Below are 24,789 nucleotides of genomic sequence, written 5' to 3' on the forward strand. Positions count from 1 at the left end.
TAATCTGCCTTCTCAATCTGCTTCACACACTAACAGCAGAAAAGAGGACAAAATATTGGGTGACAACGAACCAGTGTGACTTTAGCGGCACAGCGTTGGCTGAGACTCTGCTCTGTGCCTGCAAACTCTCTTTCCCCCTCTTTGTGAATCCCTGCTCTGTGGTAAGGCAGGAGAGAGAAGAGGCTTGTATTCTCACCTGCCTGGATCATGGAGGCCGTGAGCAAACACTTCAGGGGGCTGGTTGGTGCTGTTGAAGTGCGGGTTGCTCCTGGGTATGGAGTACGGTGCGTGGCACATGTCAGTATCCACGTCCAGCCGGAGCACGGAACCTGTGAAGTCGCTGAGGAATCAGAGGACCGCGTAAGGGCTTTCTGTTCTTGTTACATATTTCACCTACACTAAATGCAGGGAGGTTGCTCTATGGCTAAAAAAAAAATAAAAACTACCTCTTCTCATTTGAGAAAAAATTATTGATGTTCCAAATTCCACACTGTGGGAAATGAAACCAGAGACTGTTTTGTTTCAGAGCAGCACCGAGACACACACAGCTCAACAGTGATGGAAGGCTGTGGCATCAGTGGGGTACTGCCTTTGGCATCCATCCTCTAAAATGCTTTTTTTTCCCAATCCACGTGTTTAACGTCCTCTGAGAAGTTCCACTGAACGACATCAGTCCATTAGGTAGTGTGGAAGGTAGCTGCTGTACAACCCCCACCGGAGGAACTGGTGTTAGGACATCTCAGAAGAGCGACTTTCAGAAATACTACATCAGCAGATTAATTGAATTCCTCTTCATGTTAGAAATAAATGCAGATACTGATAATAACAGTTAAAGAAGTTAACCAAGGTGATCTAATTCAGTTTTTAATTCACTTAAAACACATTACCATCAAGGGACACCTGTTTTTCTGTTTTGTTTTTTACCTTAATCCATCCATTTCTTCCATATCATCCAATGTGATCATCCCATCACCGAGGATGATGTACAGAAAGCCGTCAGGACCGAAGAGCAGCTGTCCTCCCAGGTGCTTTCTGTGGAGTTCGGCAACTTCAAGAAATACTCTGGCTGTTCGTAAATCAACTTGATGGGGGTTTTTCCTACATGGTGGGGATGAAACAAATCATGAGTGTGAAACTTGTCAGGTGAACCCACAGAAAGTAAACAGGATACAAGTAGGCAAGCACACACGTGGCATGTAAATAAGCAAACATACTGAAGGTGAAGCTAATAAAAATTACTGAAAATTTATGTTAGTTTCTAGGTTTCCCAAGTGGCATTTAAGAGGAAAGAGAATTGTGGAAAATGCCAAAGCTACCATTTTCTGCAATTTTCCTTAAAGACACAATCGGATGTTCAGCCAGATGGAGACTGAGGTTTAATTATTGCCACCTGATGGTAAATTATTTGTAACTTCTAAACAAAACATTACAAAGACACAGTGAGATAAATAATATCAACCATCTTTTAATGATACCTGGATACTGTGTATTCCACAACTCTAAGAATATGATCATGAGGCCCCATAGCCCACCGTTCTTGGTTGGTGGTATAAGACACATATAGCTTTCCATTTTTCTTGTAATTGGGATGGAATGCAAGGCTTAGCAGTCCTCTTTCATCTCCTCCCTGCAGTCAAATGAAAAACACAAAGAATTGTGCAGTTAATTATGTTCTTTATTGTGTTTAAACTGGAACCCCCAAAAGAGTCCCTTTCTTCTTCCTGGATAATCTTTGTCCAAACTCTTTTCTTTCCTTCCTTGCCTACTGCACATACAAAAAAGATTATAAAACATTTCACTTTGCAGAACTCTTTAAGGGTTAGAAACAAGACAATTGTCTTGTGCGGTTATCTATGCACAAGACCCTTACACGACTTTAGTCAAGTGATTTGTGTATGTAATCTGGGGAAGCTAGGAAGACAAGTTTAAGTGCTGTGAAGAATTCTTTGCTGGGTTACTAGGTTGCTTGTAGTTCACAGAAGACAAATAAAAAGGTTCATAATCAGCAGTCACTTCTAATCCAAGTCTCCCAAACCTAAAACACAGTGCGGCTGCCAACTCCCACTGTCTTGGCAATCTATTTAGAAAACAGTTAAATTGCTTGTGTAATAGGTAAACCTTTGTTTCACCCTGGAGGCATCTACATCAGTTGTCACAACCATGGTGGTCTGTTCGTCATAGCTAGGTAATAAGCAGCCTTGGCCTAGAAATGAGGTATTTTTACATAGATCCTTTCGCTGCCTTGAGTTTTTTCTTTATAGAAAGATGGAGAAATGAGAGGAGAGCTAAAAGCCAGGGCTGAGGTGGGGGTGGGAAAAATCCTAGAAAGGAAAGGGGACACTAGGAAATAAAAGAAAAATCCCAAACAACTTTCTTTTGTTATTATATGTATGTCAAGAATTGTATACATTAGGCATGCCAAATGCTGTAACAATTAAAACATCATCGTGTGCTTAAATAGAAAGGCATTTTATCTTTATTTTCTGCTAATTCAGCTTGATGAAACTCAATATGGTCTCAGCATTTGCTTTATCCCAAAAGTAGTCTAGGAATTTCTATAATGAAATCAAAGTGTCTAAAATTATCGAGTTCAGATACTTCAAGTTAACATCCTGGTAAGCCAGTGAGCACTTCGTCTGTAGTCTGCCGAGTTATGTACAATGGCGAAAAATGTGACCGAAACTGCCCTTAGGACATCACCTTATCCATGCTATTTCATTAAACAGCACATCTCTTAGGGTGAAAAGCTGTAAGTTACTCCTTAGATGTGTCAGAGAAGCAAAACCAGTCTCTAATACTGCAGTTTCTTCACTGGGTTATACTCCATCATTCTCCTGCCTTTGTTCCCCAGAATAGCTTGTGTTACTAGAAATATATGATACTGTTTGTAGTTTGTAAGCTACATGGATTTGTGAATTTCAAGATCTAGGGATAAAAGTTTACTTTTAATAAACATTGTTTATTTCCTGGATTAGAGAAAAACTGCTTTCATATGTATGCCATCCAAAACGGAAACATCCAAACTTTAAGTGTGTGTAAGTAATACAGTGGGTGCAAATATCCCAGAACTACCAAGTTATTATTCAAATGTCCAAAAAGCCAGTCTCTTCATTTGCATATCACAATATGATTAATTTTAACAATGAGAACTATCTCACTGAAGGGTAAGTCTTTATGACTTTATGAATGAGCCTGTTTTTTTTGGATTATCTTATTATGATGATTTTAATATTGACTCATCTTTCTTCTTACATCTTGATTAAACAGATAGCTCTTGCCTTTCATATGATATGTTGAAAACAGGGATATGTAACTAATATTTAATTATAGAAAAACCACTGCACATCTAAACCTCCCTGATGGCTGTAAAAGGAGGCCTAGGGGTGGGATGTAGTTTGTAATTAATTCCTCTTCCAGATACATCCCCCTCTAAAGCAATGAATGCTGGTTAAGTACTGCATGCCCACTTCACAAATGTTTGTGTTCCACTAGAAGAAGGTTTTGTTGAAAGTAGTTCTTTTGTAGTTTTTAATCAAATCATCTGAAAGACAATTTGAACTGGCTAGCAACATGGTTTAAAACTGTGTTGGTTGCTTTTTGGGAATTAGGTGTAGAATTCATGCACTGTAGAGAGACAGATGGGAAAAGAGATTTAAATAAATCCACAAGTGATAGAAAACAGTTGTTTACCTTAGAGATTGACGTATCTCACGAATGAATTTGGAGTTGGGGGAACATCACTGACTTTTATTAAAGGGCCAAATATGAAGACAGAATGAGACATCTGAATGACAAGTAAATAAATCAAGAAAGTCATTTCGAAAATGTCCTGAATTTTTCTGGTTATAGGATTTACATTTGTTTAGGTGGTGCTAGTGGTAAAGAACTCTCCCGCCAATGCAGGAAACAAGAGACACAGGTTTGATCCCTGGGTCAGGAAGATCCCTGGACGAGGGCATGGCAACCCACTCCAGTATTCTTGCCTGGAGAATGCCATGGGCAGAGGAGCCTGGCGGGCTACAGTCCATAGGGTCGCATAGATTTGGACAAGGCTGAAGCGACTTAGCATTAGCACACACACAATAATTACACATGATTTCGCTTTTCTAAAGTCAGTTTCCAGGTGCAAAGTAGTGTTCTGGGTGGTTTACAAACGGGACTAATCACGCAATCATTTCAGAGAAATACTCACTTTCATAATAATAGTGATGAAAAAATTTAGTATACTATGTAAATATCCTAGGGTGTCTCTCAAAACTAGCTTTTTAAATTATATCATATAACACAATTCAAAGATTGGGAAGGAAGGCTATTTGACTCCTGTTGGGGTTTTGAAGTATTGGTAGGGTCACATTTAGCTTGAATTAGCCTGCAGAGGCATGCTGTCCATTTAAAGCATGTTACAAATCATAAGAATGGAGAAGTATGTCGATTGGGCACTGAAGTTTTAACTTTGGACCAGGGTCAGAGGCTATAATGCCAGAACCACCATCAGATTTTTGAGGCTTCCAGACCTTCTGTGGTTGCTTCCACCAGTCTTCATCAGCGGATTGCCGCCTGAGAGCCTGAGTGTTGGCCCCTGGCGCCAGGATCGAAAAAATGGCCCAGCTCTCGCAGGCTCATCAAAAAGCCTTTATGTTAATGTCTTTTTACTCTTTCGCATTCTTTCTCTTCATTATGTGTAGTTTTATGGAATGAAAATCAAGCACTCGTCCCAGAAATATCAAATTATTACACTGTTCCTATTGAGCATTTGGGGAGAATGAACCTCTAGTGATTAATTAGTTCGATCAAGTTGCCTTAAAAGGAAGACAAACACAGTCGTAGATGGCAAATGGAAGCTCCGCGGTACAGAGAGCCACACCTTTTCAAATGACACTGACTTCTAACATCATACTTGTGAAAACTGTTAACCTAATGTCCAAAATGTTTACCCTAAGTGATGTGAGAAAGAGTAATGTGTCCAAATATTCACATTATACTTTGTACTTTATTACTAATACCAAATGCTCTGTGTGTGTGTCTGCTGCTGGGAGTGACCATCACTGCCTGAACTAAACTGGCAAAAAGTAGTTTACAACAACACTTAAGAGTCTCCTCTATTTGGATAATGCTTTTTTTTCTCCCCCAAGTTTACTGACTGAAGCTTCAACAGAATATTATTATAGGCTATCATGAGCCCCTTTCTTCCCTGTGCTCAGGCCTCTCAATACCCCATCAACTTCTGGACAGCCTCTCACCAAGCACCAAGGGCCCCTCAAAATCAGGTACTTGCATGATTTGAATATAATGTCCCTATACATTTTGAAACCTTAAGATCAACCCATGTTTCAGGGTGCATCATAAAACCCTCTTTAGGAGCTTTTGTTAAGAAGTTAACCACCATTATAATCATCGTCCAGCTCTCAGGAACAATTTCACAGGGTCAGCAGAAAAGAGACAAAACCCGTAAGCAAAGCGTATTGATGACTTTCATGTAAGTACGAGATGAGATCTAGTCCTACAGTTTTGAGATAAACTCTTACCTGGTGAACACATCAAAGTTCTAACCAAATAACTACAAACATTTCTCTTTGAAGAAAATGAAGCAGCTGTTGAAAAAGACGGGGAATCATGAGATGATTCTAACAGGAAGCATATTTTACTTTTTTACTAGAAATTGTGGGGCATGGCCTTTCATTGTGATATTTTAAAGAAAACACTCGAATGTTTTCATATTTCAATGTGGCTAACGTTAACTTTTTTCTGATTTCTGCCTACTTTAAAATTGGCCTTAATATTTTCTATTTGGCAATTGACTTGCGTATTTTAGGAAACAGGGCTGGGCTGCACTGAGGTGGAAGCATCATTTCTCATTTTGCATAGTTTCCTTAGTGACCCTTTGGCAAGTGACTGGCTTCAAGGTCAGTGATCCATAGAACAGTCCTACGGTATAGAGAAAGCAAAGAAATGTAAAATAAATAAGGCACTCCCTGTTACTATCTTGTCAAACAAAAGCGCATTTAACACTCACCCAGCAAATATTTATTGAATATCTACTGCGTGTTAGGCATTATATTTGGCACCAGGGGTAAGATAATCAACAAGAACCAATTCCTGTCTTCCAGGTGCTTATCCAAGGAAGCAGGTAACAAAGTTTTCAGTTATTTCCCCTATAACTTCTTTATGATGCTAATTTGCGATGCAGGGCAGTAATGCTACACTATTAGAAACATGCATGACCCCAAACCACGCATTAAAGAGAGTAAATAGCTATTCTGGGTAACTTCTGACACGAAGTTTAATCAGCATATTTTCACTGAGGTTTCTCCACTCTCAAACATGGTAAAAAAAAAAAAAAAAGAAAAAACCTTGGTTTTATGACAGATAAATTACATGAAGATTAGGCAGAGTGTCTACAAATAGTAAAACATCTTCTAAATTTATCTTACATCTGTTACCCAGAAAAACATGTATGAATGAAGACCTCTGGTAGAACTTTTGTTCTCTTAGTAATGAAGGAGTTTCTAGGAATTAACATAAGAATAGACTGGTGGCACTTAGAATTCTCTATAAAATATATATTTTTATTAAAAGTCAAGTCACACATTTCCTTTATTAATTGTCATTAATGTCTATGTTTTAAAGGCACATTATCAGGAAAGGAACAAGAGAATTTGGAGACCAATGTGAGCCCCTCCCCGTGCAAGCCTGTGCTTCTTAGATTGGAACCTTTTGCTATTCAGAAATGACAAACAGGTTTATTTGAGAACTGTTCATTCAAATACAATACCAGGTTTCTATTACTGCTGTAAAAAGTCAGCATGAACTTAGCGGCTCAAAACAATACAAATGTATTATCTTAAAATTAGTAAGTTAGAATCCAACCCAGGTCTCACTGGGCTAAAGAATTGTGTTTTCAGAACCATGGTCCTTCCTAGAAGCTCTTAGAGGAGAATTCATTTCCTGTTCCAACTTCTAGAAGCCCCCTGGCATTCCTTGGATGATGCTGCCTTCCTCCCATCTTCAAAGTCAATAACAGCAGGGTTGAATTCTCATATCTCACCACTCTGACCTCCTCTGCTGCCCTCTCTACTTTTAAGAATTTGTGATGACACTGAACCCACTCAGATAACTCAGTATAATCTTAATTCCACCGCAACCTCAATTCCCCTTTGCCAATTAGGATGAGGAAATCTTTGGGGGTAAGCTTCCCCGGTGGTTCAGATGATAAAGAAATGGCCTGCAATGCAGAAGCCCTAGGTCTGATCCCCAGTTTGGGAAGATCTCCTAGAGAAGGGAATGGCTACCCACTCCAGTATTCTTGCCTGGAGAATTCCATGGACAGAGGAACCTGGTGGGCTATAGTCCATGGCGTTGCAAAGAGTCAGACATAACCGAGTGACTTTCACTCACTAACATCTGTTGGGGAAGGGCATTTTCTGCCTAATACATGGCTATTTTAATCTATTTTTTAAAAAGGATCTTAAGCACTGATAACTTGAGCCATCTTGGCTGTGCCCTGAAAGATAGGACTAATGAAGCTCACCAATACATTCATATCAAAATATCTAAGGAGATTCCTGGTGCTGGAGAAGACTCTTGAGAGTCCCTTGGACAACAAGGAGATCAAACCAGTGGATCATAAAGGAAATCAACCCTGAATACTCATTGGAAGGATTGATGCTGAAACGCAAACTCCAGTACTTTAGCCACCTGATGTGAAGACCCAGCTCACTGGGAAAGACCCTGATGCAGGGAAAGATTGAAGGCAGGAGGACAAAGGGATGACAGAGGATGAGATGGCTACATAGCATACCAATTCAATGGACATGAACTTGGGCAATCTCCGGGAGATAGCAAGAGACTGAGAGCCTGGCATGCTGCAGTTCACAGGTTCGCAAAAGTTAAGACGTGACTTAGGGGGTGAACAAAAACAACAGCAACGACCTAAGGAGAGCACTTTCACAGCAAGCACTCTCTCTGAGCTGTCAGTATCACAAGAACAACCAACACCCTTCAAAGTGAAGTGAAAGCACTTTTCATAATGAAGGAGAAAGTGGAGACCACCTATATGTGGGCACAGATGAACTCAGTCAAGAGCAGAACTCCTGTGTTAACCACAGGATGCAAAGAAGGCAAAATCAATGTAGGCAAACCATTTCCAAGCACTAGACGACCTCAATCTCACTAAAACTTTATTTTGGCTTGTTGGTAAGTTTTGAAAAGCACTGTATTCATTTCTCTACAACACCTGGGAAAGATGAGAAGCATTGCTTTTCAATAGTTCCCAAAGTCTAATTTGGTCTCAGAGGAGGAGTCAATCTCCTGAAGAACCCAGAGGGTTTATGGGAGGGGCTGCATGATGTTATAGCACAGCATGATGTGGGCCGTTGTATAATACAATGGAAAATATACTTGAGTTTTTGGCCCTGTTTCTTGGCACAGAGTTCTTAAAACCAGTGGAATTTCCCGCGTGATAGGAGCATCTTTTATTCTTCATCAGCCTTACCTGAGTTTATGCTAACAAAGTGACTTTTGGTATTTCCCCTAGCCCCCATAGGTTCAGGGCTTCCCTGGTGACTCAGTAATAAAGAATCCACCTGCAATGCAGGAGACGTGGGTTCGATCCCTGGGTCAGGAAAATCCCCTGGAGAAGGAAATGGCAACCCACTCATTTTCTTGGCTGGGAAATCTCATGGACAGAGGAGCCAGGCAGGCTACAGTCCATGGGGTTGCAAAGAGTCAGACACAACTGAACAACTACACAGCAATCATAACAATAGATAGCTTCAGGATGGAGACTGGTAGCCAGAGGAGCCAAAAGGTGTAACTGGGGGATTAGAACTTTCAGTCCCACCCACCAACCTCCCGGGAGAGGAGAGGGACTGGTGGTTGAGTTCTATCACCAACAGTCATGATTTCATCAATCAATGAAGCCTCCATAAACCCTTAAGTGGTGGAGTCTGGAGAGCTCCCAGGTGGGTCAACATATTGAGGTACTAGAGGGTGGTGCCCCTGGAGAAGGCATGGGAGCTCTATGTCCCCCTAACTTCTACACCTTATCCTACGCTCCCTTGTAACTAACTGCTCTGAGTTACAGCTTTTATAACAAACTTGTGGTGAAAAGTTAAAGTATTAGTCACTCAGTCGTGTCTGACTGTTTTCGACTCCGTGGGTCTTATAGCCTGCCAGGCTCCTCTGTTCATGGAATTCTCCAGGCTGGAATACTAGAGTGGGCAGCCATTTCCTTCTCCAGGGGATCTTCCCAACCCAGGGATCAAACTCAGGCCTCCCACACTGCAGGCAGATTCTTTACCATCTGAGCCACCGGGGAAGTCCAACAAACCTGCAATAGTAAGTAAAGCCATTTCCTGAGTTCTATAAGTTGCTCTATGAGTTACTGAGCCTGGGGAGGGCGGGGCTCACGGGAACCCCCAAATATGTAGTCAGCTGGGCAGAAATGTGGGTAGTGTGGGGACCCATGTATAGCTGGTGTCTGTAGGGGAGGCAGTCTTATAGGATTGAACCCTCAATCTGTGGGGTCTGGGTGCATTCTGGATAGTTAGTGTCAGAAATGAATTGTTGAACACCCAGTGAGTGCTGGAGAATTGGTTGATGTGAGAAAAAACACCCCTAAGCCAAAAAACAAAACAAAACGAAACAAAACCTCTGTCATTTGGTGTCAGAAAACATTCCAGAAAAAACCTGAGAGTTTCTTTAGCTCTGGGATCTAATGCCTGATAATCTGAGGTAGAGCTGATGTAATAAAAATAGACATAAAGTACACAATAAATGTAATGAACTTGAATTATCCAGAAACCATCTGCCCACCCTGTCCATGGAAAAACTGTCTTCCAGGAAACCAGTCCCTGGCACCCAGAAGGTTGGGGACCACTCATCCTCTTTCTAGGAAGGAGTTCATGGTCAACTCTATCGAAGAAGTCTAAGTTATACTTGGAATGATTTGGTAGTCTTCCTGTTGTACAAATTTTATTTTGGAAGCAGACCTTTTTATAAACTATCTTGTGCCATTTTATTACTCACTCTTCTGACCCTTCTCACTTTCACTGTTCTCTGAGCATGAAACCACAATATACTGAGGGTCTATCACTTAGAGGACTAATTCTCCCCTTTTCTTTAAAACTGCCTCTATTTTTCCAGATTTGGCTTTTCTTTTAAATAAGTCTGTCTGTAACTTACTCCCTCTGAGTTTCCTGATAATGAATGCACTTCGCGGCACTGTCTTGTCTCCTTAAGGCCTCTGCTATGCTTAATTGTATTTACCCTCTGTTTCAGCGCTTTAAAAAAGTATTTACAGTTTTCAAATGCCGGCAGGACCCATGCTTGCCTAGACCACACTCTGACAAAGAGGTCTGTCCTGCTTCACATGAAGTTGGAGAACTGCTAGGAGACACCCCAGTAAGTCAGAGCTTTGAGGAAGTGTTTGATGGGTGTATAATTTCTGGTATGTAGCAATTGGGCCACGTCAAATGTACATTTAAGGTTGCACATTTTATCTTCTGATGGCAGCAAATGCAAAAACAGACGAGAAAAGCACAAATGAGAGGGTAAAAGATATTCGAGATGGAGACTAGCTACCTCAGAGTCACAGTACCCTCTTCAACGATTCTCTTCCCCACTCTTTTCAAGCATAAACAAAATAAATCAGTCACACTGGGTTTAAGTAATGACCTGCATGGAGGCAAGATACCAGAAGTGGTTATTTTCTAGAATTTACAGCTTTCCAGCTGCTTCTTATTCCACGTCCTAATATTCTTTTGACATCTTATGCCGATGGGGAAGAAAGTATACACATATTCAGTTATATAGGTAAAAACTGTTATGATCACAATACCTTACATCTGGGTGTACATGATTTATTTTATACTTTATTTTAAACTTTATAAGTTTATTTTAAACTTTAAATTGTGAATGGAACCAACTTCCCATCTGAACTGTGATATCTGATACAGGATGGCACATTAGAGAGTGGATTGACTTGTTCCTTTATGCTATCCAGGCAGCAGTTAGTTGCTGTAGAACCTTTAATATATGCTGCCCAAGGAATCCAATATGGTATCAGGGAATGGCTTGGGTACTAAGGACTATTTGGCTCAATATGGGTCAAGTACTATTAATAATATCTGTCATACTCCAGAGTTCAGTTCTCCAAAACATCTTCTCTAAAAGAAAAAAAGAATGCTTCAATAAAACTAAATTGTGTGGAACATCTATTTGAAATAACGACAAAATACTAAAGCTACAAAAAGTATAAACTCTTTTTAAAAACAGAATCCTAGCATTAAGCACTTTTCTGAAGAAGCAAATGTATAGCGATGTTGGCAGCACTTTTAGAGAAAGCTCTTATCTTTAGGGTACCCGAAAATAAATTAACAAAAGTTTTGATAAAAACTACAAGGACAATCACAGACTTACAAATGAATAGGGAATTCCCTAATTGTCCAGTGGTTAGAACTCTGCACTTTCACTGCCGGGGCCCCAGGTTCATACCTGGTAGAGAACTAAGATCCCACAAGCAGAGAGGTGTGGCCAGAACAAATCCAAAAACAAACAAAATGAATAAAAATGTACATCAAAAAAGACTGTAACTACATTAAACTCTTCTATTATAACCTACACATTTAATACTTGTTTGGACTTAAATTTTTAGAAGTACACATTTCTTGTATAACATAGGATATTCAAATGTATAATACATACATTAATATATAACTGAATCACTTTGCTGTATACGTGAAACTAACATAATATTGTGAATCAACTACACTTCAAATAAATAAATAATAAAAATTAAAAAAACACATTTCTAGATTGACTTGAAAATGAGTAAAATATTGGGCAGCTACATTTTTGGACATAGCAAAATATCAGATATGTAAATTAGGAACTAGACCAATTCTCCACTAGACTGTAAGGTTCTTAAAGGGAGGGGCCTGATCTTGGTATTTCTAGTATCTTACAGTGGAAGCCTTGTCATAAATGGTAGCATGCACTGAGCACTTACTGTGCGCCAGAGACCATGCTAAGTAATTTGTAAGCATTATCTTGTTAAAGCTTTATACAAACTCTAAAGTTTAATACTATTTTATTATTGTCTTTACTTTATGGATAGAGACACAGAGACATAGAGGATTTGATTAACTTGGTCCACATGTACAACTACAAGAGGCAAAAGAGAGATTACCTGGCTGGAGGAGAAATAATGTAAACTGTTATGCTCCACCACCTCACCAAAAATCCCATAAATAAGACAGGAACAAACACAAAATAGATTGCATTCTCTCATCAGCATCTACTGTTCATGGACTGAGGCAGTATTGAAATAGTCTTAATTAAGTTTACAAAGCTTGGCAGGAGAATGAAATGAAACTTATACATCAGTTATTTGAAAACAAAGGTTAACCTAGGCTTTAGGGCAATGAACTGATAAACTGACTATCTGGGGGAAAAAAATTCTGAATTTGTGTATATTTCTGTGGTGTAAATACCCTCACCATGGCCCATTTTAAACTGGTAACTTGATGTCTCTGACTGTGGTGTATGAAGAGGTGAGCACAGTTAGCTCTGGCAAACCCAGGACCACCACTGTAGAATATTTCTATTCTTCAAGACTCAGCTAATAACATTCTTTCTCTCCACAAGTATTGTGCTCTTATCTTTCATCCCCTGCTTTACAGTTTTATCAAAGTTGTTCTTTTCAAAGGGAAGTACCCAAATCATTTTGTAAATTGAACAGGGGTTCAAAATACTAAGTGAAACATTAATTAAAGATGATATTTTTAGATGAAACAATACATAAAAACTAGTCTGGTCCAGTGGTTAAGACTCCTTGCTTCCAATGCAGGGACAGAGGATTTAATCCTTGCTTGAGGAACTAAGATTCAACACATGGCCTGGTGCAGCCAAGAAACAAAGTAAAACCAAAAAACTAGTCAACAGTGAAAAAATAGAGTAGAAAGCTCAACAATCCTTTCAAGGAGTTTATTTGGTTATTTAATGGGCAAGAGAGGCAAATTAAAACTCCTTGGCAAAGATCTCTCCTTCTTCTCATCAAGTTGCTCAGATAATCAAAGAAGACAATGAATGAAAAATCATTTTTATAAATTCCAAAGTGCAATTTGAATGGAAGATATAGCCATTACAATGGACAGTGAGGTAAGAGCCATCCTCAAACTCAATCAATCCACAGAACACTAAGATTTTGGAAGTGAATATGATTTTGAAGCAGAGAATGTGTAGCCCTACATTTGAATCAGATGAGGAATGCATTTAAATTGTGTAGCGGAAGTATTATCTTGCCGGCTACCATCTGAAGAACTTTTGGACTTCAGAAAATTGCAGGCATGGAAAGGCACATTGATACTTATATTTAGCACCAGGCTTACCACACACTTATGATAAAGATCTGTCTATATTTCTTCAGAAGATGTAGATGGCATGTGTTAACAGTGGCTTATTAATGAAAGATTTGCCAAACTTGAGGTAATCTGAATTTTTATCCTAGCATTGAAACGTACATACTGGCTACTGCTATTGCAGGAATTTTTTTTCAGTTAAATATATATATATACACATATATATACACACACACACATACTCAGTTAAATATATATATATATACAAACACTATATATATATATATATATATTCTTTATAGTATTCTCTAAATTTAAAGTGATTTCTGTAGTAAACAAAGAAGAATGGGAGAAAAAACATTTTAACCCCAACATTTGTGTTTACTAATAATATACATGGCAAGTAACAATATTTTCTCCCCTCTAAAAACAGACTCTATGTAAAAATACACTTCCCAGATTTATGATAGAAAAATCTGCATTCTTGGTATTGGCAAACAGCTGGGAAAATTACCTCAGAGCAGTACTGACTGACATAACAGATACTTAAATAAATTTTCAAAAGACACTGAAATTTAGATTCAAATTTGAATATCCGGTTATGAACTAAGAAAGAATTTTAAATTATTCAGTGTGTGAGCGTATGTACATCCATTTAAATATACATCTCCCCAAAGATTAGATGATGCTATGGAATAAAGCAAATATTTGTTTATGATGGGGAGTTTCAATTTTTACTTTCCTTACTCTCTCAAATATTTCCTTTTCAGGGTCACTCTTTTTTAGGATCATTCTTAAAATGTAAATATTTAAAAAAAATTATTAAATTGATAAATATTCGGCAAACCTTGTTAGAAGAGCAAATAATTCCTTTGGAAGATGATTTAGAAAATAGCTTAACACTTTCAAACCACAAGACTGTATTTTATTTGATGGGCAAGAAGTGTTCTATTGTTTGGCAGCTTGGAAATCTCTTTCTTAGAATGTCTTGGTCTGTCATAAAGAAAAGTAATTCTTCACAATTTATTAATAAAGGTCTAACAGAATTAAGGATTATTTACTTTTATAATAAAAGTAAAAATTTTAATGAAATTATTAGAAATATTAAATTTTTATATTGAAAGCTAAAGAAATAAAATACTCATATGATTTCATTTACCATCTTTAAAGCTAATACTTTTGTGGCATAAAATCTGACCATTTTATTTTAGACATTAAATCCAAGGATATAAAGCAAGTTTCCTTGATATTTTCCTCTGCTTTACACCTTTTTATCTGAAAAATCTTTTTCCTCCTGTCAGAAAATGGAAGATTCAGGGTCTTTTCAATGAAAGAAAAAGAAAAATCACAATATTAAGTATTAATGCTTCACTCCAGCTAAGGGTACAAAATATTAAGTGAATTTGACCTCTTGCTTTTATAAAGTTTGTTTTTTATGACGTGTGGCTAATATGGTGGTCATGCAGCTAAAGCATTATCCTCACATCATTATATCGAAACACAACACTACGACACTTGAGTTTCCTAGTCATGTTTCACTGCTCTTTGCCATTATATATTTCCTATTGGTACTCTAAAGAAGAACTCAAATTGACTTATATGAGAACAAACATTAAACAATTAAGTGAGATTACTGCTTTGAAAAGAATTCTTGAAAAAGACTCCAACAGTTTAGACCACCAAGGAACACTCATAAATTTAAGGAAATATGAAGTTTTCTCTATGTGACTTCTCTTGAAAAGTTATGCAACAGATTGTTTCAACTTCAAGGTCATATAAAAGTTATGGTACTTTTGAAGTTATTTTCTGAGAAGAGTTTGTATTTAAAAGATTTAGATGTCAATTAAACTTGAAATTTACCAAGATAGCAAAATGAAATTCTATTTTCATTAATCACTATTTTACAAAATGATCAAATGTAGAATTCTAACAATACAGCAACATTAAAAAGCGATCAGTCCAAATCTTCATTTTTACATCAAAAAAATCATTCTTACTCCAAAATACCGTCAGTTACAAATCAGCATTTAATAAACAAACATTAGCTATGCCTCAGATATCCAAATTAAGCAACAATTTTTGAAATTTAATATGCCTATACTAATTCTGAATGATAGTAATTAATATACATTATTTCTGGAAAATGCATCTTGAATATTAAATTATATAACAATTTAAAATGCAAAATTTGCCACTCCATGTTTTCTATAGTTAGCAAAGTATGATACTACGGCATTAAGACAGAATAAATGTGGGGACTGTGTATTATACATGTCTGAAAATATGAAGTCCAGATTAAAGATAAGTAAGTAATTATACAATCAGAATAGGATTTATGAAGACTAAAAGGAGGGCTTGAATTTCTTTAGTTCAAAAAAGAAAGCCATCTGAGTGCACATAACTTGCTTCAAATACATGAAAATTTATTTTAAGGAGGACAGTGTTTGGCTTCTCACCTTTTCCATGTAAGTTTCACCAGTAGGACAGTTTTCAGTGCAAAAGGCAGAATTTGAGGCAACTTCTGACATTCATACTGCCCGAGATTGTGTTCTTAGTGAACTGAGGGAAGGACAGGAACAGAGTTTTCTAATGTGTTTACAATTCAACATTTGGAGCAATGGGGGACAGAACCGATGGCACATTCACCATCCCATTTTCATTCACAGACTCACCACGCAGAGACAAGTTCCCGATTCTCAATCACAGGGCAAAGGAAGTGTTTATAAAGGCCGCACTCCCCGACCAGCCCCCACCTCCTCATCATTTATAACGCGGTCCCCATTTATCCTTACATACTGCACAGCTCTGCTCTGATGCCAGCACTCCATTCAGTCATTGTGGGGGCAAATATGGTGAGCCAGTTGCTCCCAGGTCATTAGGCATCAAATTCCTGCTCATTCGTGTCAAGAGGATGGGCTCAGAGCTTTAGCCTGTCTAGATTTGCAACTTGTTTGCTTTTTGACAGGAGAAAGTGACTTAGCTTCTCTTGTCTTTGTTGAATCACCTTTCAAACAGGAACCTTTCCTATCTCAAAGGTTCCTGCGAGGCAGATAACGAAAAGAGCAAAGAGTGGACCCTGACCCAGGGCTGATGTTCAACAGAAGTCAGTCACTGTTACTATGCACCATGGCCGGGCTATTGTATTCTAGTTGGGGAAAGAGGCTTAAACAGTAAGCATACACACAAATGCATAATTAAAAACTAGACGGAACTAAAAAGAAACGAATAGGGTGTTATGGGAATGCATATCATGGGGAATCCAATTTAGACTAGGGGATCAGGGAAGGCCTCCTTGAAGACAAACATTCAAGCAGAGACTCCAGGAACCAAACAATGAAGGGGAAGAAAATTCCAAAGAAAAAAAGAATTGCATCTCCCAGAGAGACACTTTATCAATATTGGAAATTCTTTGGAAAGAGAAATTTAAGGAAAAAGCACAAAAGTACACACACTCTCCCATTCTTGCTCTCTGATTACAGAGAGTTGAGGCATTTGAGGGCATAGATGAATCAATTCAGTCGCTCAGTCGTGTCCGACTCTTTGCGACCCCATGATTGCAGCACGCCAGGCCTCCGCATCCATCATCAACTCCCAGAGTTCACTCAGACTCACGTCCATCGAGTCAGTGATGCCATCCAGCCATCTCATCCTCAGTCGTCCCCTTCTTCTCCTGACCCCATCCCCTCCCAGCATCAGTTTTTACCAATGAGTCAACTCTTCGCATGAGGTGGCCAAACTACTGGAGTTTCAGCTTTAGCATCATTCCTTCCAAAGAAATCCCAGGGCTGATCTCCTTCAGAATGGTCTGGTTGGATCTCCTTGCAGTCCAAGGGACTCTCAAGAGTCTTCTCCAACACCACAGTTCAAAAGCATCAATTCTTTGGTGCTCAGCCTTCTTCACAGTCCAACTCTCACATCCATTCATGACCACTGGAAAAACCATAGCCTTGACTAGATGGACCTTAGTCGGCAAAGTAATGTCTCTGCTTTTGAATATACTATCTATGTGGTGATAACTTTTCTTCCAAGGAGTAAGCATCTTTTAATTTCATGGCTGCAGTCACCATCTGTAGTGATTTTGGAGCCCAGAAAAATAAAGTCTGACAATGTTTCCACTGTTTCCCCATCTATTTCCCATGAAGGGATGGGACCAGATGCCATGATCTTCGTTTTCTGAATGTTGAGCTTTAAGCCAACTTTTTCACTCTCCACTTTCACTTTCATCAAGAGGCTTTTTAGTTCCTCTTCACTTTCTGCCATAAGGGTGGTGTCATCTGCATATCTGAGGTTATTGATATTTCTCCCGGCAATCTTGATTCCAGCTTGTGTTTCTTCCAGCCCAGCGTTTCTCATGATGTACTCTGCATAGAAATTAAATAAGCAGGGTGACAATATTCAGCCTTGATGTACTCCATTTCCTATTTGGAACCAGTCTGTTGTTCCATGTCCAGTTCTAACTGTTGCTTCCCGACCTGCATACAGATTTCTCAAGAGGCAGGTCAGGTGCTCTGGTATTCCCATCTGTTTCAGAATATTTCACAGTTGATTGTGATCCACACAGTCAAAGGCTTTGGCATAGTCAATAAAGCAGAAATAGATGTTTTTCTGGAACTCTCTTGCTTTTTCCATGATCCAGCGGATGTTGGCAATTTGATCTCTGGTTCCTCTGCCTTTTCTAAAACCAGCTTGAACATCAGGAAGTTCACGGTTCACGTATTGCTAAAGCCTGGCTTGGAGAATTTTGAACATTACTTTACTAGCATGTGAGATGAGTGCAACTGTGCGGTAGTTGGAGCATTCTTTGGCATCGGAATAAAACTGGCCTTTTCCAGTCCTGTGGCCACTGCTGAGTTTTCCATATTTGCTGGCATATTGAGTGCAGCACTTCCACAGCATCATCGTTCAGGATTTGAAACAGCTCAACTGGAATTCCATCACCTCCACTAGCTTTGTTCATAGTGATGCTTTCTAAGGCCCACTTGACTTCACATTCCAGGATGTCCGGTTCTAGGTGAGTGATCACACCATCATGATTATCTGGGTTGTGAAGATCTTTTTTGTACAGTTCTTCTGTGTATTCTTGCCACCTCTTCTTAATATCTTCTGCTTCTGTTAGGTCCAGACCATTTCTGTCCTTTATCGAGCCCATCTTTGCATGAAATGTTCCCTTGGTATCTCTAATTTTCTTGAAGAGATCTCTAGTCTTTCCCATTCTGTTCTTTTTCTCTATTTCTTTGCATTGATCGCTGAAGACTTTCTAATCTCTTCTTTCTATTCTCTGGAACTCTGCATTCAGATGCTTATATCTTTCCTTTTCTCCTTTGCTTTTCGCCTCTCTTCTTTTCACAGCTATTTGTAAGGTCTCCCCAGACAGCCATTTTGCTTTTTTGCATTTCTTTTCCATGGGGATGGTCTTGATCCCTGTCTCCTGTACAATGTCACGAACCTCATTCCATAGTTCATGAGGCACTCCATCTATCAGATCTAGGCCCTTAAATCTATTTCTCATTTCCACTGTATAATCATAAGGGATTTGATTTAGGTCATACCTGAATGGTCTAGTGGTTTTCCCTACTTTCTTCAATTTGAATCTGAATTTGGTAATCAGGAGTTCATGATCTGAGCCACAGTCAGCTCCTGGTCTTGTTTTTGTTGACTGTATAGAGCTTCTCCATCTTTGGCTGCAAAGAATATAATCAATCTTATTTTGGTGTTGACCATCTGGTGATGTTCATGTGTAGAGTCTTCTCTTGTGTTGTTGGAAGAGGTTGTTTGCTATGATCAGTGCACCTTCTTGGCAAAACTCTATGTCTTTGCCCTGCTTCATTCCACATTTCAAGGCCAAATTTGCCTGTTACTCCAGGTGTTTCTTGACTTCCTACTTTTGCATTCCTGTATCCTATAATGAAAAGGACATCGTTTTTGGGTGTTAGTTCCAAAAGGTCTTATAGGTCTTCACAAAACCGTTCAGCTTCAGCTTCTTCAGCGTTACTGGTTGGGGCATAGGCTTGGATCACCGTGATATTGAATGGTTTGCCTTGGACACAAATAGAGATCATTCTGTCATTTTTGAGATTGCATCCAAGTACTGCATTTCGGACTCTTTTGTTGACCATGATGGTTACTCCGTTTCTTCTGAGGGATTCCTGCCTACAGTAGTAGATATAATGGTCATCTGAGTTAAATTCACCCATTCCAGTCCATTTTAGTTCACTGATTTCGACGACGCTGTTGTCGACGTTCACTCTTGCCATCTCTTGTTTGACCACTTCCAATTGGCCTTGATTCATGGACCTGACATTCCTGGTTCCTATGCAATATTGCTCTTTACAGCATCAGACCTTGCTTCTATCACCAGTCACATCCACAGCTGGGTATTGTTTTTGCTTTGGCTCCATCCCTTCATTCTTTCTGGAGTTATTTCTCCACTGATCTCCAGTAGCATATTGGGCACCTACTGACCTGGGGCGTTCCTCTTTCAGTATCCTATCATTTTGCCTTTTCATACTGTTCATGGGGTTCTCAAGGCAAGCATATATGAATAGAGAGAAATAAATGTGGGTCTTTAATATGAGAGCTGGATTTGAATCCTGGCTTAGTGACTTACAGGCTATTTGACTTTGCAGAAGTAATTTAACACACTTGAACATCAAGGTTTTTAAAAAAATGATGTATAAACTTAACTTCATTAGGTTTCTTTTTTAATGAAAAATACACACAGTAAAAACTGTGACACACAACTGATCCATATTAGCTGCTCACTAATCAGCTTTCTGTTCTCCCTCTGGGTGGAGGGCAGAGGGATGGGCTTGTAGTAGTTTATGTATCTGACAGTAGATGACAAGGATGTCTACTTAAGTGTAAGAAAGGGTTAAGCATTCAGGATTATATCCTGGGATGAATAATCATTTATTCATTCATCAATTATTCTGACAGAACTATAACCTCAAACCAAAATGCCATTCTGAAATGTTTCAGATTATCTTAAATGATAATTCAGTTACTCTTCTTAAGCACTTATAATTTTTTCTTTCATTTTGATATACCTTTTCTTTCTTGATGTTTTCAAGTGAAAAACTGTAGTTGGATAAAGTGTTTATTTCTCATTTGATGGCATGCGTGACAAAGTGACTTTCAGGGTGAGGACCCAGAAAGGGCCATGCTGATGGCATTTGGTTTTCTTGTGTGTGGCATTTGCAGTAAATCTGCTTGTTTTGCTGTATGTTTGTAATTATGTGAAATCAAATAAAGGAATCAATTTTAAAAGATCATCTTAAATGAGAAATCTAAATATACATACTTATTTTTGTATTTATATATAAAGTATGAGTATAAAAATATAAACACAAACACATTAGCAAAAACTACACAGATACTGCAAGAATCATCATATGTTAAAAAAAACAAACTTCCAGAAGCAGCAGTTTATCAGATGAATTATGGACATAAATATCGGCAACATCCACAAACTGCCTTGTTCTACTTTCTTAAATACTTCCAGACACAAAACATACTGCCTTTTATGTTAGACCTATAAGTCTAGGTGAATCAGGAAATGTGAAAATAACAATTAAAATTAACATGCATAATATAAAAACTTCTAAGGTTTTTTTCCCTGACACATATAGCCAAGATGTAAGGCCATGTTGATGTGAATATCAGAAATCCAGGTATCCAAAACCCACATTTTAACACTGTAAAAATGATAAGGGAAGTCATTTTTATTTTCAAGCTGGTAATCTTTTCATTGTGTGATAAACAGAAAACTATCGCAGATACACGTGGGATTGTCTAGAGAACTCTCAAATATGCAAGAGGCATTATTTTGTATAATGCACACATATGATCCTAGAAGAAGTGTAGAAGGTGGGGCCAGCCTAAGACAGAACTGCCCTTACTGATGCTAGAGTGACTTTGGCATCCACCCCTTGCTGTTGAGCTGGTGAAAACACAGATCAAGCTAAATTTCCTTTGAATCGATTAATTTCCTGATACAAATCTAAACAGAGGTAAGAAAACCATGGACAGCAATCAAGGACACCTTGTTTTTCCTCTTTGGCTATGAGAGATTGCTGTTTCTGTTGACCGTGTCTACTGATGAGAAGAGTCGTCCCCCACTTCCTGGGCTTCCTGGGTGGCACAGTGGTGAAGAACCCACCTGCCAATGCAGCAGACTTGGGTTCGATTCCCGGGTCAGGAAGATACCCTGGAGAAGGAGATGGCAACCCAGTCTTGCCTAGGAAATTCCATGGACAGAGAAGCCTGGCAGGCTACAGTCCATGGGGTTGCAAGAGAGTTAGACACCACTTAACGACTAAACAACAACACTGCTTCCTACACACAAGCTTGTCAAAAACTCAGCTGATCATTTAACTTTGCTTCCTTGCAACAAAAACAAAACAAAACTTTCTATCATTACCTAAAAAGTAAGTTCAAGGGATTTGACAGCAAATATAAGACCCTTCAACAGATAGCCCTAGCCTCTTTTTTCCAGCTTCAGCTTCTGCCATGTATCTGGATGCTCGCTATGTTTTCACATCCTGATGACTTTGCACTTGGCTATTTCCTCTGCTTGTAAGACCATCCCCATCTAGTTGCTGGGAAAGAACTTACTGCTGATCTTTTAAGACCCAGCTCCAGCTCTTCTGGGGTCTTCTCTGATTCCAAAGAATGCCTGTCTCTTTTTTTCCTAGCACTTTCTACAAATTGCTATGACACCATATCACTATGTTATTATGTTGTATTGATTGTACCTACAGCTCTACCTGGGTCAGATGTTTAAGAATCTGCCTGCAGTGTGTGAGACCCAAGTTTGATCCCCGTGTTGGGAAGATCCCTGGAGAAGGGAATGGCAATCCACTCCAGTATTCTTGCCTGGAGAATCCCATGGACAGAGGAGCCTGGCAGGCTACCATCCATGGAGTCACAAAGAGTCAGACACAACTGAGTTGATAAACACTTTCTCTTTTCATCACTTTTCCTACCCATCAAGAAGAATCTTGAATAGAAATCAAGTCTGATTATTTCTGACTGTTTCCCAGGACAAAGTCCAATGGGCTGACACCTAATGGGCACTCACATAGTTGGTTGCATGAGTAACCGACTTTTAGCTCGATCTCACATATTAGATATATCTTTGCCCCATGCTCTTCTAAGGTTCAATTTATCAAATAAGTCATTTAAAAGGATTTATGTAGAGAAAGAACTAGAGTAAAGCCTCAGGAAAAATAGAAAGTTAACAACTTCCACGTGGTATTAGTAAAAGAAAGGAGCATATTGCTAAAATTTACATTGGATGGTTATGAAAAACCTTTTTCTGATCGCGACAAGTAATGGTCTATAAAATATTACTCTGAAATTGTTCTTTGACTTGTAGACTAATCAAAGCACTAGTTCAGACAAAAATACAAGGTAATTCTTTCCCATTAAGAAACTGTGTGCTTTATTATCCTGTTGTTTTTCATGATGAATGCGTAAAAGAGAACTGATGCTAATATAGTGGTCCTAGAATTACTTCCTAGGATTAATGTCACTAGAAAACATCAGGTAAAGTATTAAGGGATAACACTAGACAATTTGTTTTTCTTTATAACTACTGGTCTAGAGCTTTAGAACTTCAGAGCAAAAACACTAATAAAAGTCAGTCATCATTATGATGTCATTCTCATGATTTCCTTAGAAATAAACCAGCAAGTACAAAAAATATTTATAATGTACGACATCATCTATGTGCCTTTCCATTGCTTAAACTTTGAGTTATATTTAGTGAGGTTTCCTGTTTGTTATAAAGAACACCTTCTAGATGAAATAAAATACATTAATAAAAGCCCTCTGAAGTTAAACTATCTTTGCGAATTGCACGTGTGCAGGAATAGCTTAAATGCTAGGGACTGAGCCTACTCTATGATCTAGTACAAGTTATACAAACATTTTTAAAAAGAAATTTTTGTGACCCTAACTCTTTGGAAGATATTTATCTGTCATGGAAATGGTTTAAATATCTAAAAGCAGCTCCCAAATGATATCTGCCTACTGGTATGGCATGGGCCCTAGATGACATTTGTAACCCACCAAACTTGGAGAAATAAGTGCGCCAGTGACATTTGTAGTTTCTGGTGCCTTTACTTTAAACCCATAAATGTCTACGGCCTTTAACCACATCCAATTTTCAAGTCAGGATGACTTATACAGAATAGGAGACACAGGAGAATTGAGAAGTTTTAGGTATACAAGAAAGAATTCTCAATTCTTCCACTTGTGCATATAACTTCTTAGATGATGCATTTCCTTATTTTTCCCACTCTGCAAACTGTTTCATTTGGCAGAGTCAATTCATATCTCCGGGCCTGACACAGTCTCTTTGACATTGAACATGCTCTCCGTGACATGCGTCCTTCAGGGTGTGAAATGAACTTGGAGAAACAAAAGAACCAAGAATCCTCAGGTTTCTTGAAATATGTCAGAGGGGCATAATCCTGCTCCACAAGTTCTGGTATTTAGAGTCCTCAATTTGTTTTGGCAGAAAAATCAAACTTCCTACTCATCTGAGATAAGGAAAGCCTTATCTCACCACAGGTGTGCCTTTTCCCCAAGATTTGCATGAATAATGCATTTTCATCTGCTGGCTGCATGGGACTTCAAAAAAAAAAACAAAAATCCTCCAATGAATTCTACAGAAGGACATTCTGTCAACCAATATCAAACTGGGGCTCTTTTAGCAAGCCACATTTAACTTCCTTCATAATCATACTGTTCCAGGCCAAATCAAGCTTAGCTTCTTTTTCTGCTTCAACAAGCTGTTCCAGGGTCGACCCATACTTGGGAACAGAGGCTGGGGGAAGCAGGAATATGATCTGAGTTTAGCTTTGGGTTAGTTTATTATGGAATGCTTATTAGAGAGAGCAGAGTTGGAAATCAGTGCTGATTCTGGAGCAAAATGTCTTCAAAATATTCACTGGTTGGTTTTTGGATGGTTATTGTACAATTCCCTGGGTTGGGAAGATCCCCTGGAGTAGGAAATGGCAGTCCACTCCAGTACACTTGCCTGGAAAATCCCATGGATGGAGGAGCCTGGCAGGCTACTGCCCATGGGGTCGCAAAGAGCTGGACACGACTAAAAGACTTCTCTTTCACTTTCAGTGTACAACTACTAGAGTCAGACAGACAGAAATTTAAATCTCAGTTCTTCCAGTTGGTAGAAATAACTGTATATCTCTACTTAACTTTTCTGAACATGAGTTTATCCATAAAATAATTTCTTATCAATAAAATAGGAATAAAAATATCCAAATTGTAGGACTATTAATAATGCCAGAATTAAAGGTGGTGTATCTTAAAAATTCTCTGAAATAGAATGAAACTTCAAAATGGTACATCCCTTTCTCTGTTAAATTAAAAGGTGTATGTCAATAGAGTGTAAGGTATCAAATTT

General features: G+C 38.6%; 1 protein-coding gene across 2 annotated transcripts in view; it reads right to left on the reverse strand.

Moving 5' to 3' along the window:
* HHIP (hedgehog interacting protein) overlaps positions 1-24,789 on the reverse strand; it is a 110,845-nt gene that overhangs the window by 40,495 nt on the left and 45,561 nt on the right. For both annotated transcript variants that reach the window (XM_068989521.1, XM_068989520.1), the window contains exons 5-7: positions 1,476-1,627; positions 925-1,098; positions 197-340 (exon numbers count right to left, since the gene is read on the reverse strand). In XM_068989521.1, coding sequence (XP_068845622.1) covers positions 197-340; positions 925-1,098; positions 1,476-1,627 — 470 coding nt within the window. The remainder of the gene's footprint in view (positions 1-196; positions 341-924; positions 1,099-1,475; positions 1,628-24,789) is intronic.

This window comes from Capricornis sumatraensis, chromosome 17 (genome assembly GCF_032405125.1).
Source record: "Capricornis sumatraensis isolate serow.1 chromosome 17, serow.2, whole genome shotgun sequence".
NCBI lineage: Eukaryota > Metazoa > Chordata > Mammalia > Artiodactyla > Bovidae > Capricornis > Capricornis sumatraensis.